At 48.3% G+C, this 17,525-nt stretch overlaps 1 protein-coding gene across 1 annotated transcript; it reads left to right on the forward strand.

Annotated features, from left to right (window-relative positions):
- Positions 1–2,032: 2,032 nt before the first annotated feature.
- Positions 2,033–15,018, forward strand: ITGB7 (integrin subunit beta 7). The gene is made up of 15 exons (XM_039862345.1): positions 2,033–2,119; positions 6,586–6,789; positions 8,420–8,621; positions 8,713–8,883; positions 9,600–9,841; positions 10,187–10,345; positions 10,616–10,711; positions 10,871–10,960; positions 11,943–12,089; positions 12,434–12,627; positions 12,950–13,173; positions 13,384–13,603; positions 13,742–13,950; positions 14,285–14,445; positions 14,701–15,018. Exons 2-15 carry the CDS (start codon positions 6,589–6,591, stop codon positions 14,779–14,781), a joined length of 2,397 nt encoding a protein of 798 aa, XP_039718279.1. The 5' UTR covers positions 2,033–2,119; positions 6,586–6,588; the 3' UTR covers positions 14,782–15,018.
- The last annotated feature ends 2,507 nt before the right edge of the window (positions 15,019–17,525 follow it).

The raw sequence follows: 17,525 nt of genomic DNA on the forward strand, positions 1-17,525 counted from the left end.
ACCAAGGAAATAGGATGTAATGTGCCTGGATGGAAGGGGTGGTAGGGTGGGAGGAAAGGGAGCTCACAGGGCCCACCCCGAGTGTCTGGGCCACCTACAGCTACCAGTGTGGGTTCTTATATTGGATCCCATAGATCTCTGGGAAGGCAGGAATGAGCCTCAGAGGTCTTTAAACTGTCCCTACCCTCAGTTATATATATGTACGTCTCTGCTTGTCTCTGGGGAGTAAGTTCATTGACGCTTCATTTGGTTCTCAAGAGGGTCTCTGGCCCCAGAAGAAAAGACCCATAGCCGGAATCTAAATTACAGTGTTTCTATTTTATACTAACCCCTCACTCTATGAGCTCTACCACCCTTTATGACCTCGCTTTTATGAGTCACTCTCTCTGTCCCTTCTGACCCCATTCTTCACTCCATGACGTCCACGCAGCCTCCATGACTCCACTGTTACCTTCTGTCCTAATCTCTCCTTGCCCCTACTTGCCCCACTGCCTTTGGCCTCTACCACTGTGCCCCTGTATTTATCTTCCCCTTGTCCTATGTGACGTCCCCTCAATATCACATCCTGTGGTCCACTTTCTTCCCTGGGCCAGTGCCTTGCCTACCTTGAGCCTGGCTTTCTTCATTGATGACCTGTGCATATGGGAATGAGAGGTTGAGGATATAAGAATAGGGAAGAGAAGAGGGGGGGAAAGCAGAAGAAGAAAGCGAAAGAAGCTCTAGAGGAAACCACAGGGCCTATGGGGTAGGAGGGGTCATTGCCATGGTAACCTCCGGTTGTGGGGGAAGGGTAAAAAGTCCCATAGCTTGAGGCCAGCTGAAGTCCACCCAGAGAAGGAGCCCCTTCTCCCTAGTGGCTCCCTACAGGAGCTACACTCCTACAATCTACCTTCCATTTACTGAGCACCTGCTACGAGATGGGCACTTTACTAGGTGCAGTGGCTTCACTCAGTCCTTCCTGCAAGGAGTGCCACTTCTGGTAGAGGCAAGAGACCTGCGAACATAGACCTTGGGTCCAGTTCCTTCTCAAAGTTCCCTGTGATCAAGTATGAGCCAGGGGTGAATGTTTTCCACAACCCTGTCTCCTAACAGGCTTCATCCTTGCTCCAGCTCCAGCTGCCATTCTGTACTCTGCTTCTCCCAGGTGGCCTCCATCCCTTTCCCAGGCTCCATCCACTTCTGTTTTGGCTCCTTGGCCCCAGTCTCATTCTGTGAGCCTGGCCCTGTGCCTTTCTCTCCAGCTTCTCAGCTATCTGGACCTTGAATTTCTCAAAGCTTCTACTTTTCACCTCCATTATACCTCACCCATTGATTCTCTCTTCAAGCCCTTAGTATGTGCCATGTTCTCTTCTAAGCAATAGATATGAATTATCTCGTTTAATTCTCACAACAATCCTGTGAGCTCTGTTTGACAGATGAGAAAACAGCCATAGAAAGGGTAAGTAATTTACTTAAAGTCCCACTATTAGTAAGTGATAGAACCAGGATTTGAACTTGGGCAGTTAATACAAGTGGACAGTTAATACAGCTATAATACAGTGGACACTGGGTTTTCAAAATGAACAATGGGCAGTTAATACAGCTATAATACAGTGGACACAGGGTTTTCAAAATGAACAATGGTTACTACCCCTCTCTACACTACTTACTACCTCCACATTTTTTCCTATCATGTTCCTGTATGAGGAAGTAGATCATCAACTGGGAGGCAGATAGACCTGGATTTAAATCCCAGACCAGTCAGTTGCTAGCTATGTGACCTTAGGCAAAGATTTTTACTTCTTACCTTTAAGTCTCAACATCTGTAAAACTAGGGGACTGGGGGAGATATTGACACCTATGTCAGGAGGTTTTTGTGAGGATTAATTATAACAACATGATATACTCAACACCTGTTGTTAGGTGTTCAATAGATGAGCTTCCTTGCTTGCTTCTTCCAAATCTCTGTTATCAACTCCCTTGGCTCTCAGTTCCACCCTTGTCTGCTCCACTTTCTAGATCAGTCACCCCCTCCAAGTTCCCCCCACCCTGGGCGTGTCACTTCCTCCTCTGTAGCCTCTCAGATCAGTACACAAAGGCTGCTGCTGCGGATGGAGGAAAGGCTGCTCTGCTCGCACCTGTGAGTATCTGGGCACAGTCCTATCTCTCCTTACTAGTTCAGGCCCCACCTGATCTCAACCTCTTGGGAAGAGGGTTCTGATGACCTGGGTTCAGCTGAAACTTGAAAAAGGCTCTGAACTCCTTTCTGCATTCCTAAGATCCCCTGTCTTGTTCCCTCTTCCAGTTTCACAAGCCCTCCTTCCTCCTACCTATCTCTCTTGCATCAATTCCCCAAGAATGGGGCTGGAGGGAGGAAAAGGAGGTGTGGGAATGTATGAGTGCTATCATCTGAGTGCCTGCCATATCCTAAGGATTGTGTCAAGGTAGGGTTTTCCCAGCATTACTCCCAGCTGCTATCCCTGCTGCTTAATGCCTAATGCTCAGCTCAGACCTTCTCCAGATCGGTATCTTGGCCACAGATCCTACACTCCTGGGAGAACTGTGGCCCAGTAACTCAGTTCTGTTTCCTCCTAGTGACTCCAAGTGGGCAGTAGAGGGTTCTCCTTGACTTGGGAAGATCTGCATGGGAAGAAGCTCTGTTTCTCAGCTGCCAAGAGAACAGTAGGGTGTTTATTGGAGCCAGAATTAAGTCCAGGCGAATGGGACCACCATGAAGGGAGAGAAGGGAAGACTTAAGGAGTCCCCCAAGGACAGAAAAAGGGGATTAGGTAGAGCCCACTGGGATTAGTGGGGAGAGGGCGCAACTTTCGATGATGATGGTGCTTGGGCTGGAGGGGAGAAAAGCAGCAAAGCAACCATAGGTCCTGCCTTGCCTCAGTCCCTGTTTTGCCTCTAATGCACTGCGTGACCTTGGGCAAGTCACTTACCACCTGGGATCCAGATTTCCATTTGTAAAAAGATTCTGCCATTCGATTGTTAAGGTCAGAGAGAGAAGAAAAAGCAAAACGAAGAACTGTGAAGAAGTGGAAAAGAGAAAAACAGTAGATATAAAATCAAATTTTTGAATAGGATGAAGAGGAGAATGAAACAGACTATGAGAAGCAAGTGGCAGGTTACATATCCCCAAGAAAGGGAGAACAAGGGAGGGGGAGAAGAATTGGGAGAAGGGGATTGGGGTGGGCCATCCTGGGAGTCCCAGAGCCCCCTTTAGGGGAGATGAGTTGGGCTTGAGGTCTCTGGGTTTGTCCTGTCTGGGGAACCAGTGTGGTATGGAGGCCCCACCTGTGAGAGATGAGTCAAAAGTGGGCTTCGTGCAGCAGCATCTGCAGCCTCCCTGACCACAGGCGTGCAGAGCAAGCAGGGCTGAGGTTACACCGAGGCTGAGCCCTGAGCTGGCCTCTCACAGAAGGTTCCGATATATATATATATATATCGATATATAAATATATCTATATATTGATATATATATATGAGGTCACAGGTAGTCGGGGGCAGGACAAGGGCTGTCAAGGACTTGGCACCCCACCCCTTTCCTACACTCCATGCGGATCATCTGGATTTGAGCCTAGGCTGAGGAAGAGGCAGATGCTACAAGGAGTTAGCAGGTCTTTTTCATACACTGCTGATGGGGATGTAAACCAGCACAGTCTCTAAGGAGTTTATGTCAGCAATATTTGCCAATATTACAAATGATACCTATTTACTGACTCTACAAATCCTCTTCTAGGGATTTATCCTACAGATTCACTTGCGCACGTGTGAAATAAGTATGTGAATTTTCACTGCAGCATTATTTACAATAGTGAACAATTAGAAACAATTTAAATCTCCATCATAAGAGACCATGATATGATACCTACATGCAATGGAAAACTGTGGCTGTAAAAATGAACAAGAAAGTTCTTTATTTTGGGGGGTAGGAGGATCTCCAAGAAAGTAGTTAAAAGATGCAAAACTTCGTGTATTCTTTGTATAATTCTACCACTTGATTCTATTTAAAGAGTGTATATATGTTTATATTAATTCATAAATGCATAAAACAATCTCTAGAAAGACTATAACAAAAGGTAATAATAAATGATTATTTTGTGTGGGTATGGAAACTAGGGTGGATGGGGGATACAATGGGAGATTTCTCACTATCTGATTTAACTTTTTGATTTTTTTATTGTGGTAAAATATACATAAAATTTATCATTTTAACCATTTTAAGTGTTCAATTCAGTGGCATTAAGTACATCCACAATGCTATGCAACCATAAACGCTATTTCCAGAACTTTTTCTTCACCCCAAAAGGAAACTGTCCGTTAAACAGTCACTCCCCATCCTACACTCCTCCCCAACCGCTGACAACCACTAATCTACTTTCTATCTCTATGAATTTGTCTCGTTGGGCTCTGTCATATAAATGGAACCATACAGTACTGTGGTCTTTCGTGACTGGTTTCATTTACTCAACATAGTGTTTTCAAGGTTTGTGGATGTTGTAACATGTATCAGTACTTTCTTCTTATGGCCAAATAATATTTCATCGTATGGATATACCACATTTTATTTATCAGCTGATGGACACTGGGTTGTTTCTACCTTTTAGCTATTATGAGTAGTATTGCTATGAACATTCTTGTACAAGTTTTTATTTGAACACCCTATTTCAATTCTTTTAGGAATATACCTAGGAGTGAAATTGTTGGATCATAGGGTAATTCTATGTTTTAACTTACTTAAGAATCACCAAACTATTTTCCACAGTGGTTGTTCCCACCAGCAACGATGTTCCCGCCAGCAACGATGAAAGTTCCATTTACTCCATCCTCATCCTCATCCTCATCTACACTTATTTTTCATTTTTTTTTTAAATTAGAACCATACTAGGGAGTATGAAGTAGTATCTCACTGTGGTTTTAATTTGCATTTCCCTGATGACTAATGGTGTTGAACATCTTTTTATGTGCTTGATGGCCGTTTGTCTACCTTCTTTAAAGAAATGTCTATTTAAGTCCTTTGCCCATTTTAAAATTGGGTTGTCTTTTTGTTGTTGAGTTGTAAGAGTTCTTTATATATTCTGGATATTTATCAGATATATGATTTTCAAGTATTTTTTCATATTCTATGGTCTTTTCACTCTTGATATTGTCCTTTGATGCACAGTTTTAAATTTTGATGAAGTCTAATTTATCTATTTTTATTTTTGTTGCTTGTGCTTTTGATGTCATAGCTAAGAATCCACTGTCAAGTCCAAAACCATGAAAATTTACCCCTACATTTTTTCTAAGAGTTTATAGCTTAAGTACTCATACTTAGGCCTTTGATCCATTTTCAGTTAGTTTTTGTATATGTTGTGAGGTAAGAGTCTAACTTCATTCTTTTACATGTGGATATCCAGTCATCCCAGCACCATTGTTGGACTGTTCTTTCCTTATTGAATGGGTTGGCACCTTTGTCAAAAATCAGTTGGCCATAAATGGATGAATTTATTTCTGGACTCTCAATTATATTCCACAGATCTATATGCCTGTTCTTATGCCAGAACCACACTGTCTTGATGACTGTGACTTTGCAGTAAAATTGGGAAGTTGGGAAGTGTGAGTCCTCCTACTTGGTTCTTTTTCAAGATTGTTTTGTATTCACAAAATTCCATGTGAATTTTAGGATCAGCTTTTCCATTTCTGTAAAAGAGGTCACTGGGATTTAAATTTTTGATTTTTGAACCATGGTAATGGATTGCCTATTCAAAATTTAATGTTTTAAAAAAATTGGAAATTTGCCTAGTCTTCCCTGGAGGTCAACCCAGGAATTACTCTGCCTTCTGGTTCTTTCTCTATTCTGGATTCCCTCTGTGCAAACTAGAGAATGGAGAGAATTTTATCACCCATGGCCTTCCTTCCTCCGTTTTCCCAGACCTTTAGAAAGTTCTTCTTATGGCCTGATCTTTAGTCCTCTTGTTACTGTGTCAGTCAAGTATAACTAACCTTCTCTGCCTCTTTCACATATTCCCTTATCTGTTCCCGCTTTCTTTCTTCTCATTCCTACTCCCTTTCTCATTTTATTTAGAGCCTATGATCTTCTTCCCTTATACAGAATCCAAGATTATAAAAGCTACAAGAGCTCAGATTATTCAATGCTCTTACTTTACAGATGTGGAAACTAAGGTCCAGAGAGAAAGTCTTACTTACCATACAGCTAGTGAGTGACTGAGGCAGGACCAGAACCTGGTCTGTTTCCTGTTTGGTTCTATTTCCACTATGGCTTGGAATCTTGGTGGACAGACCTCAGTGTAGACCTCAGTGCCTCCAGGTCCAGTGCCCAGAATCTTAGTTAGGCCGTTCTGCCCACCCTGACCTCCTGAAGTCTGCACACAGGAGGGACAGGTCTTCTCCAAGGCCCCTACCATGGCCTGGTACTGGCCCCTTCCTGCCATTTTGAAGAAACTGCTGAATCCACAGGGGGAAGTGAGACTATGAGGGGAGATAAGAGTTGGGGTAGAGTTTTGAGAGGGATAACCACAGGCTAAGTTTAGAGGACTGAGAACTTGGGGAGTCTTCCCCAATGACCCATGTGTCCCCCTTTATATCCTATTACAGACCATGGTGGCTTTGTCAATGGTCCTTGTTTTCCTGCTGGTCCTGAGCAGAAGTGGGAGTGAGTTGGACACCAAGATCTCATCCCCAGGGGAGGCCACAGAATGGGGGGATCCTGATCTGTCCCTGCCGGGGTCCTGCCAGCCAGCCCCCTCCTGCCAGAAGTGCATCCTCTCACATCCAAGCTGTGCATGGTGCAAGCAACTGGTAAAGAGAAGGCTTTTGAGCCACATGTAGGTGTATGTGCAACTGGTGTGTGGGCAGCCATGAGCAGGTGTATGTGTGTGACTGTGTGGGCACATGTGTGGTGTACTCCACAGTCCTGTGTGACTGAATTTGTACATAGGATTCCTATGTGTGATTGTGTGTGTGTGTGCATAAACATGCACACACTTTTCCTGTGCATGTACATTTATATCTGTATCTGTGTACTTGTGTATATATGGATAAGACTTGTGACTATGAATTTGGAGGAGTATGTTATTGCTGGAACTCATGCTTCTGTAAAAGCAGAGGGACCTATTATGCATGTGTACATGTGAGAAAGTTCGTCAGCTCGGGCTGCCATAATAAAATACCAGAGACTGGGTGGCTTAAGTAACAGGACTTTGTTTCTCATGGCTCTGGAGGCTGGGAAGTCCAGGGCCAAGGTGTCAGCAGATTCAGTTTCTGGTGAGAGCTCTTTTGCTGGCTTGAATATGGGCTGCAGATAAGCATTCTGGTGTCCTTTCTTATTAGGGCACTAATCCTATCATGAGGGTTCTACCCTGATTAACTCGTCCAATCCTAATTTCTTCCCAGGGGCCCTATTTCCAAATACCATCACATTGGGGGTTAATCTATAGCAGAAGTGTGTGATTGGGTTTCTGAATCCGTGTTGGGGGCTGGCAGGAGTATGTGGCTGCCTATGACTGGGATAGTAGAGGGGAAAAAGTTAGAAGCCTGTGGGTGAAAGGCATGAGCTACTCAGTGGTCAAGAAAGATGCTGGCAACCGGGTATCTCCCTAGCTGGTCAAACAAGGCTATTCTTTGTTTATGCCTTAAACAGACAGGGCTCATAAGAGTGGCAGAGCATGAGGGGTGCCTGAGCTGGGGGTGGGGGCAGAACTCTCTCACAGGAAGGTGGAGACTTAGATAAGAGATGAGGGCAAACTCACTAGGAGGCAGAGCATGCCCAGGGGAAAGGTACATAGTAAATCTGGGAGGACTGGAAGGGAAGACAGTCTGCAGGAGGCAGAGAGCAGAGGTACCAGGTGGGGCTCTTGGGACACTCAGGTACATGTTTGCTTTCTCCAATCCCCAGACCAGAGGCTGGCACCCAGGCCCACTGAGAAGCCGCTCTAACCATTTCCTTCCTCTGTGGCTTCCCAGCCAGTCCCAGGGGTGGGTAACAGACATGGGGGAAAGGGGTCTCTACCCTTTCCTTTCCCAGGAACTGTGGGTCTTAACCTGATCCTCTTCCCATTTTGGCTTTAGCATGCAGGGGAGGTTGGACTAGGAGGCCAGGCTCCTCCTTTTTTTGTGGTGGTGAGGTCCCTGAGAGTCTCAACAGGAAGTCTGTGGCCCTAGAGGGAGGGGAAGGGTAGGTCGCTGGGGAAAAAGGGGATTAGAGATAAGGGAGGAGAAATGGGGTACTATAGGAGATGGGCTCTAACAAGGAAGAAAAGGTTGGGGTTCAAGGATAGCTGTGGAAGGAAGAGGGGAGGAGGGAATCAGAGGGGCTCAGGGAATTGACTGAGAGGGATGAGGTTAGAAGTGGTGGGGATTGCAGGCTGGGAGCAGGGCTGGGGGTCTGCAGGGTACTAGGGTCCAGACGCACCTTCCCTTGTGGCTGCAGAACTTCACAGCGTCGGGGGAGGCAGAGGCACGGCGCTGCGCCCGGAGAGAGGAGCTGCTGGCTCGGGGCTGCCCCGTGGGGGAGCTGGAGGAACCCCAAGGCTGGCAGGAGGTGCTTCAGGATGAGCCACTCAGCCAGGGTGCCCGTGGCGAAGGGGCCACCCAGCTGGCGCCGCAACGGGTGCGGGTCACGCTGCGGCCAGGTGAGAGGGGCGGCGGGGCTGGGTCAGAAGTTTGGGCAGGGATCTATAAGCACCCTGTTGATACCCCTGCCGCTCCATCCTCAACCACCAGGGGAACCCCAGCAGCTCCAGGTCCGCTTCCTTCGTGCTGAGGGATACCCTGTGGACCTGTACTACCTTATGGACCTGAGCTATTCCATGAAGGATGACCTGGAGTTCGTGCGCCAACTCGGGCACGCCCTGCTGGTGCGACTGCAGGAGGTCACACATTCTGTGCGCATTGGTGAGCACAGTGCCGCCCCACCCCGCCACCTGCCAGCCCTCTGCCTCTAATTTCAACTGCCACCTTAGCCTCTGCCAACATCCTGGACACACAAGGGCCCCACCTGCTCTCTCCCAATTTTTAACAGGCCACAGGTTGCTGACATCTCTCCCCAAAGACATCCATCTTTTAGGTCAGAGCTGGAGGGGATTTAAGAGACTGTCCAGTAGGACCACTCATTTTACAGTGAGGGGTAACTGAAGCCCGGAGTCTGGAGAGACTGTGTTTAGACAGCTCCTAGGGGTCAGACAGTGCTCTGTACTTACCTACCCGGATACTGCCCTGATGCCTCTCAGGTCTGTCTCTTGGACAAAGTCTAAATGCCATTGCCCCTGGCTGTACATTCTGCGCTCATCACTTCTCCATTTGCCATCCCCTCCTTTGCCTCATACCGATACTAAACCCTACACTCTGCCTTCTTTCTCTGCCTTCAGGAAACCCCTGCCTGATTCTCATGTGTCCTTTTAATTTCTTCCATTCTCCACTTTCCTGAGCCAGTGGTCTCAGCCCTTTGCCCCTACCAGGTACTGGGTGCCATATAGGAGCACCTGGCTCCCATTACCTCCTCTAGGACCACCTCCCACGGACTCCTCCCTTCCTAGTCCTCAGCAGTGGCTCCTCCATCCCACTGCTGTCCTGTGACTTCTGGCAGAGTTTTCACTTCTTCTCTCTCCCAGGCTTTGGCTCCTTTGTGGACAAAACGGTGCTGCCCTTTGTGAGCACAGTGCCCTCCAAGCTTCGCCACCCCTGCCCCACCCGGATGGAGCGCTGCCAGCCACCCTTCAGCTTTCACCATGTGCTGTCCCTGACTGGGGATGCTAAGGCCTTTGAGCGGGAGGTGGGGCGCCAGAGTGTGTCCGGCAACCTGGACTCACCTGAGGGTGGCTTTGATGCCATTCTGCAGGCTGCACTCTGCCAGGTGAGGAGGTGGGACGGTGATCTGAAGGACTGTTTGGGGCCAAGACTGCCACCTATGGTTGTGCAGTGTACAATTCTAGGGGGTGTCATTCATATTACAGTCACTGTAGTTTGCATATTTATTTTGACATTTTCCTAGTAGATAGGAGTTAAATAGCTTGAGGAAGAGGCATGTTTTTCTCATTCACAAGAAGGCTCCCACTAGCAGCAACCCTGCTTTGGGGGGCTGGAGAGAAACAGGGAGCTGACTCAGAACAAGGCTGGTCAAATCCTTGGCTCACATCACTGGCTGGGGTATCTCAAGGGCCATGCCTAGTTGTACAGCCTATGTCCCACCCCACCCTAGGAACAGATTGGCTGGAGAAATGTGTCCCGGCTGCTGGTGTTCACTTCAGATGACACATTCCACACAGCTGGGGATGGGAAGTTGGGTGGCATTTTCATGCCCAGTGATGGGCACTGCCACTTGGACAGCAATGGCCTCTACAGTCGCAGCCCAGAGTTTGTGAGTCCCTCCCCCCCCCCCAGACCTCCCCATACTCCCCCCGCCCACAGCCTCACTCTCCTTACTGATAACCACCCTGCCATCTTCCCCAGAAGTTCCCCCCACAGCTCAAACAGAAACCTGTGTTATCCCACTCCCTAGACCCTCCGTCCTTGCCAAGCCTCCAGTAGTTCAGTTGGTGAATCTTGGTTGCTGAATTTCCCTGGGATGAAGGGCACCTTGTGTATTGTGGAGGACTTATGCTCACCTTGTGCCCACTCCCTGCCCCAGGACTACCCCTCTGTGGGTCAGGTAGCCCAGGCTCTCTCTGCAGCAAACATCCAGCCCATCTTTGCTGTCACCAGTGCCACACTGCCTGTCTACCAGGTGAGAGCTGTCTGAATGCCAGACCCTCCCATCCTAAGCCTTCCTTAAGTCTCTCAAAGATCTATTCTCCTCTTCCCCATACATCCTCCTTCCAGACCCCCAGAAGCCCATTTCCCTAGAGCTGTGACCCACCATTTCCTGAAACCCCTCATAACTCAGGAGCTGAGTAAGCTGATCCCTAAGTCTGCAGTGGGGGAGCTGAGTGAGAACTCCAGCAATGTGGTGCAGCTCATCATGGACGCTTATAACGTGAGGGGCGAGCTGGGGGAGAATGAGGGTGGGCACTGTGGGAAGGGGGCTCTCAGGAGGGGTGGCAGAACTAAGAGGGAATAATCACATTTTGGGTAACATACCACAGCTCCTACCTGCAGTTTGTATATGGCTGTCATTAATAGTTCATTTGCCCAATCTTACATTCATCAATCTTAAGTGATTTGTGCAAAGCATAGAGCCCTGTTCTGGCAAAGAAGGAAAATTAATATTCACTGAGCTTTTATTACATGCTAAGCACTGTCCTAAGTGCACATACTGTTTTCTATCTCATTTAATCCTACTAAAATCCCTGCTTGGTAACTCTTACCATCCCTATTTTATAGATGGCGATACAGACACAAGGAGGCAAAGTGACTTGCCCAAGGCCCCTCAGATAACAGATAGAAGAGCTGAGATTTGTCTTCTAGTCAGTCTGTTCATAAAGAATTTAACATCTGGAGCCTGCTTTCATTAAGCTTATAAACAATTCAGATATTCTTCAGAGAGACCATAAAAATTCTTGTTTCTTGGGTTTAGGTCTTACCTCTGCAACTAGACTTATTGATTACAGGGACCATGTCCTAAAGCCATGGTGAGAAAATTTGAGACAGCATCAAATTTCCCAGGACAAAGTCTGGGAGAATTGCCCTTTGGACCTTATATGCACACAGCTTATATGTCCTGATTTGGGGTTTGAAAACACAGGTACTGCACATTTACAGTGCCTGGCCAGCCGCTGACCCCCAGCAGTTCCTTGTTGCAACTGCACAGAAATGCTGTTAAAGTCCTCTGGGTCCTCATGTATATCCCTCAAGATTCTCACAGGTCCTTCCTCCAGAAATTCCTCCTGACTAGGCAAAATGGAAGGAGCCCCAAGGAAGGCTGAGGGCAGGGTTCTGGCAGAATTTGGAATGGCTGGAGAAGGCATGATGTGGGGCTAGAGTCAATCTTCATGTTGTTACTCACTCTCTTTCTACAGAGCCTGTCATCCACTGTGACTCTCGAACACTCTCCACTCCCTCCTGGTGTCCGCATCTCTTACGAATCTCAGTGTGGGGGTCCTGAGAAGAGGGATGGTGTGGCTGGGGACCGAGGCCAGTGCAACAATGTCCGAATCAACCAGATGGTGAGAGCCAGCCAAGACAGGCAGAAGGAAGGAAGTGGGGGTGGGAGTGGGAAATTGAAGCAGGCAGGAAAAGATGGGGGGCAAGCACAGAGAACAATGCAAAAGCATGGGGTAGTCCTCCAACCATCCCTTCTGAAGGGATTTAATGAGCAGCTTCCTCAAGTGTATTGCTAGGAGGTGAGTGTTAGCATGACCTTGTCCTTTAATTTACTAAGGAATAGAGTTCTGGATGATCAATGGGTTTGGGAGTGTTGGGGGTGTGTGTGTGTACATATGTGTGCATGCACATGCACACATGGGCGCGCATATAATCTTAGTTTGACTTCTGCCCATCTTGTCCTCAGGTGAATTTTTTGGTTACTCTCCAAGCTACCCACTGCCTCCAAGAGCCCCATCTTCTGAGGTTACGAGCCCTTGGCTTCTCAGAGGAGCTGACTGTGGAGTTGCACACACTGTGTGATTGTAATTGTAGTGACACTCAGCTCCAGGGTCCCCACTGCAGTGATGGCCAGGGATACCTACAATGTGGGGTGTGCAGGTGAGGGCTGCCTGCTTTCGTTCACCCATGTAGTTCTCTACATATGACCAGCCCCTGCATTCCTCTTCCTCTGCCTTCCATCCTAGACTGCACCCTGATTTTCATCACTTGAAGCTTCTCAGATGTGCTGAGATGCTCCCCTTGACCAGGACTCCCTCTGCTCTTCTATTCCTTGGTGCATTGCTGTACTTCGTATCCCTTCAACCACCCTTCCATCTCTAGCTCTTGGGAGATCTTGGGTTTAGAGGATAGTGTGAAAGACAAGTCAAGGGATGGTCAAATTCTCTGCCCCACATTTCCCTTCTCTGCCTTCCCCTCCCAGTTGTGCCCCCGGCCGCCTGGGTCGATTCTGCGAGTGCTCTGAAGCTGAGCTCTCCTCCTTGGATCTGGAATCTGGGTGCCGAGCCCCCAATGGGACAGGGCCCCTGTGCAGTGGGAAAGGACAGTGCCAGTGTGGACGCTGCAGCTGCAGTGGACAGAGCTCCGGGCACCTGTGCGAGTGTGATGATGCCAGCTGTGAGAGACATGAGGGCATCCTCTGTGGAGGTACCTGGAGACTGTGGGGAGGGTAGGGTCAGAGTGGTTCTCCCAAGGGTATTTAGGCTCTGGGATCTTCAAGGCACTAAGGGCGAGTAACAAAGATTCCGATATAGGAGTTGGAGCATGTGTCTGGCATATTTGAGAGGGAATAGGATGCACATGAACATATCAGTTCTAGGCAGCCTATGATGTCTATTGTATGTGGCTCTGTCCCAGGCTTTGGCCGCTGCCAATGTGGAGTGTGTCACTGTCACGCCAACCGCACGGGCAGAGCGTGTGAATGCAGTGGGGACATAGATGGCTGTGTCAGTCCCGAGGGAGGGCTCTGCAATGGGCATGGACACTGCAAATGCAACCGCTGCCAGTGCTTGGATGGATACTATGGTGCCCTATGTGATCAGTGCCCAGGCTGCAAGACACCATGTGAGACACACAGGTGAGGCCTCACGTTTTACATTTTGGGAGTAGGGGCATAGCAGGGCTTGCTGGGCCACTGCCACCTGCCTGCTTTTTCCTGCATATGGTGTGGGTGACAACTGTCCAGCTGGTAAAATTATTGGCATCCACTGGACAGGGACTGTGCAGAGTGTGGGGCCTTTGAAACTGGTCCCCTGGCTACCAACTGCAGCATGGCTTGTGCTCATGCCAACGTGACTCTGGCTCTGGCTCCTATCCTGGATGATGGCTGGTGCAAAGAGAGGACCCTGGACAACCAGCTGCTGTTTTTCCTGATAGAGGATGAAGCTGGAGGCAGGGTCGTGCTGAGAGTGAGACCCCGAGAGAGTAAGTGGGCAGGGATGCTGTGGACACTTCAAATGGAGTCCTGGAAGTTTGATGGGTAGGGATTCAACTTGGGGAAGAAAGGTAAAGATAATGGGAAACCTGGCTAGGGGTTGAAGCAGAGCTATGAATCCAGGCACAAGTGTAGGGGATGGACCAAGTGGACAAGGCTAAGGCCCTGGGCACTAAGGATAACCTTGGACCCTGCTGGGTTCGTTTTCAATAGTAGGCAGGGCTGGGGAGGCTGGATGGGGCTGGATACACATACACTGTGGGCAACTGTTCATCAATCCCTATGCTCCAGAACCCAGAAGTGTGTGTTGTTTCTCACCTACAGAGGGAGCAGACCACACCCAGGCCATTGTGATAGGTTGTGTGGGGGGCATTGTGGCAGTAGGACTGGGGCTGGTCCTGGCTTACCGGCTCTCAGTAGAAATCTATGACCGTCGAGAATACAATCGCTTTGAGAAGGAACGGCAGCAGCTCAACTGGAAGCAGGTAAGGAGACTGCCCACTGAGTGGGTCTTACTTGCTTTCCTTGGTTAGGTCCTCTGTTGCTTTCTCATTCCACCCTCAGCTCTGATAACTACCATGAAGCCCCTTCCCACCCTCCCAGGTCTGTGCCTCCTCTGTTCCATTCCTCTGCTAACTTCCATCAAGTCCTGGGGTCTGGCTCAAGTTCTAGGTTGGCTTTTAGGTCCAGGTCCAGAAGTCCTGGGACTTTCCCTCATCATTTCCAACCTCTTTCCCCAGGACAGCAATCCTCTCTACAAAAGTGCCATCACGACCACTGTCAATCCTCGCTTTCAAGAGACAGAGAGTCCCCTTCTCTGAAGGGGGTAAGGATACTTACCCTAGGGCTCTTCTCACTGGGGAGATGGTGGGAAACGTGGGGGGAGGGTCTGTCAGGTAGTGGCTGGGTAGGAGACTAATCCAGTGCTGGAGTGGTCACTACCTACTCTGTTCTCAGTGACACCCAAGAGGGTTGCCTCCTGTTGCAACTTTGTTTCCCTACCTCACAAGGAGTGGGGTTTACCCCATCCATGTATACAATAAAGTCTAACTTTCAATTGAAGCTGTCATTTGCTTTATCCCAAGGTCAAAACAGGCTGTGAAGCTGGGAGCCCCTCTTGCCACCTGAGGGCAGGGGAAGATTCTCAAACTTAAATGTGTAGGAGAGCCAGTAAGTGATTGCCAGGGAAGCAGCTGGTTCAGATGGGCTGTTGGATTCCCAGAGTAATGTTGATGGAGGACAGACCACACTTTGAGATATATTCCATGTACTAGTATCTAATATTCTGTCTCACTGTGCAGGTTGTTTTCTCTTATTCATAACTGATACCCTGTTTGTACTTCTACTTGTTGCTCATCTATGGCGAAGGCGAATTTCGAAGTGGTAGTTTATAGGGTACTGGAATTTGTAGGGTGGTTCTATTTGGGGAAAAAAAAAAGAAAGACCACTTTGGCCTCAAAGGATAGCCTTCTCAGAGGATATTCTCCTCAAGGAGATAAAATGTAGAAAAGCCCCATTTTCTTTTTATTTAAATAGCCTAAATATATCACGAAGGAACATACACTGCACTTTAATGGTAAAAAGATACAAGTTTATAACATCTTATAAAAACTACCATTTAAAAGTGATCTTGTTCATCTGATATTCCCCTCCCCCAATAGCAAAATAAGTATATTAAAAAAAAAAAAGGGTATAGAAGAAGGGTAGGAGGGATTGTTAAGATAAAAGCCCCAGGGGTACAGTAGAGGCAAAGAGCATCTGGGGACAGGGTTAAAAAGTTGTGGCGGGACTCAGTGCCTCATTTAACCCTCCAATGTCAAGCCATGGGACACAATCAGTAGCTAAATGATGACAAGAGGCTGTCAGGGGTGGACGGAAAAGACTTGGGGTACTGGGAAGGGCAGGGCTGGTAGGGCCTGGTATAACAGCTCACCCAGGAGCTGGCGCCACTCTTTCCCAGGTCCCCAAATTCCATGTCTTGGTCTCTGAGAGCCTGCCCTACCTCCCTTTCCCTTCACACCAAACACACCTGAGGCATCTTTCCAGTGCTAGACTCCACCCCAGCAAAGGAAGGGTGGGGCATTGGGCCCAGGAGCCTTTGTAGCGGTCTTAGTCTGTGTTTTCCCTGGGTATAAGTGGGACTCCTGGGTCCTCCGGGTGTTAAATCACTCCTTCCATCTCTTTGCTCCCCTCTCTTTACACATCCATGACCACAGAACATGAGCATCTGGACAACTGACCTAACCACCTGCTCCTGAGTTTTTCCCACACCCAATCCTTGGCAGGGGTGGTTCTGGGATGGCTCCGCACATCCACTTGGTTCCCTCTCCCACCTACCTAGGCAGGAAGCCAAGGCTTGTTTGGGGCCAGGGCACATTCTGACCGAAACACACATTCGCACACAAAGGGGCATAGATCACTCAAGTGATTCTCTCCAAACGGCACCCCCTAAACTATCCCCCAACCCTAAACAGATTAGTTGCAAGTCTGGCAGGGAGCATGGCCTCCCATTTTCAAAAGCACTTTTCGGAGGACAGAATTTTCTAAATGTACCCTCCTTCACAGAACATATTCCCAGAGGTGAACAACAGACAAATTCCAACCTGAGCAGAGCCTCTTGCAGGAAGGGGGCTGGCTCACATGCAGAAAGATGCCCTGCTTATAGGGACCACAGGACAGATCCAAACACTGAGGTGTAGGTTCTGCACCACAACCAATGGGAGTGCCAGCCTAAAGGTAGAAGAGCAAAGAGTGGCAGAGTCCCCCCACAAAGGATCTCAGATGCCATCAAGAAAAACCTAAAGAATACCATGCCTCTTTTCTTTCCCTGAACTCCTCGTATATTAGAGGTATGGAGGACTGCCCTCCCCACTCTATTCTCCTCCAGAAAAGGTTAACAGCAGGAATTTACTGGTGCTGTTCCCTACATTTTCTGGGAAATGAAATCACATTTCCTACAGGTTGCCATCTCAGATCCCCACTGACAGCTTGGTCAGGTTTACCAAGTCTCCATGATTACTCCACACCCCACAGTTCAGGGCAGGCGACAGAACACAGGCCACAAACCCCAGAACCTCCATAACGATCATTTTCTTAGCAGGAAGAAAGAGGGTTTATTTTACTTTAGAAAATTCATGTTTACAAGCCCCTGGCTTGGGTTAGAAACACCCTAACCATCAACCTGTTGAATCGATCTTAAAAATCCCTCTAAAACAAAGCCCTCCAGTCCCCTAAAATGAGTTCCTTAGCTCCTGCTGAAATCTCAAGCACCCTCAGGTTTGGGGTGTGTGTATGGGGGAAGGCTGTTTTATGCTCATCCTCCCCTAAGTAGCGGGCCAGAGAAGGGTTTGGCTCAATATGCCATCTTCAAGCATACAAACATGAATACATCATTCACTCACTCACTCACTCTCACACACACACACACACACACACACACACACACACACACCCCTGATCACCTTTTTGAGGGTGGATAGGGTGGTGGTGTTGGAGAGCAAGAAGGAGCAAAAATTATGGTTGAAAAAAACCTACATTGGGTTTCTTCTCGATCCTTTCTCTGCCG

Source organism: Pteropus medius, unplaced genomic scaffold (assembly GCF_902729225.1).
Source record: "Pteropus medius unplaced genomic scaffold, Ma_sr-lr_union100, whole genome shotgun sequence".
Taxonomy (NCBI): Eukaryota; Metazoa; Chordata; class Mammalia; order Chiroptera; family Pteropodidae; genus Pteropus; species Pteropus medius.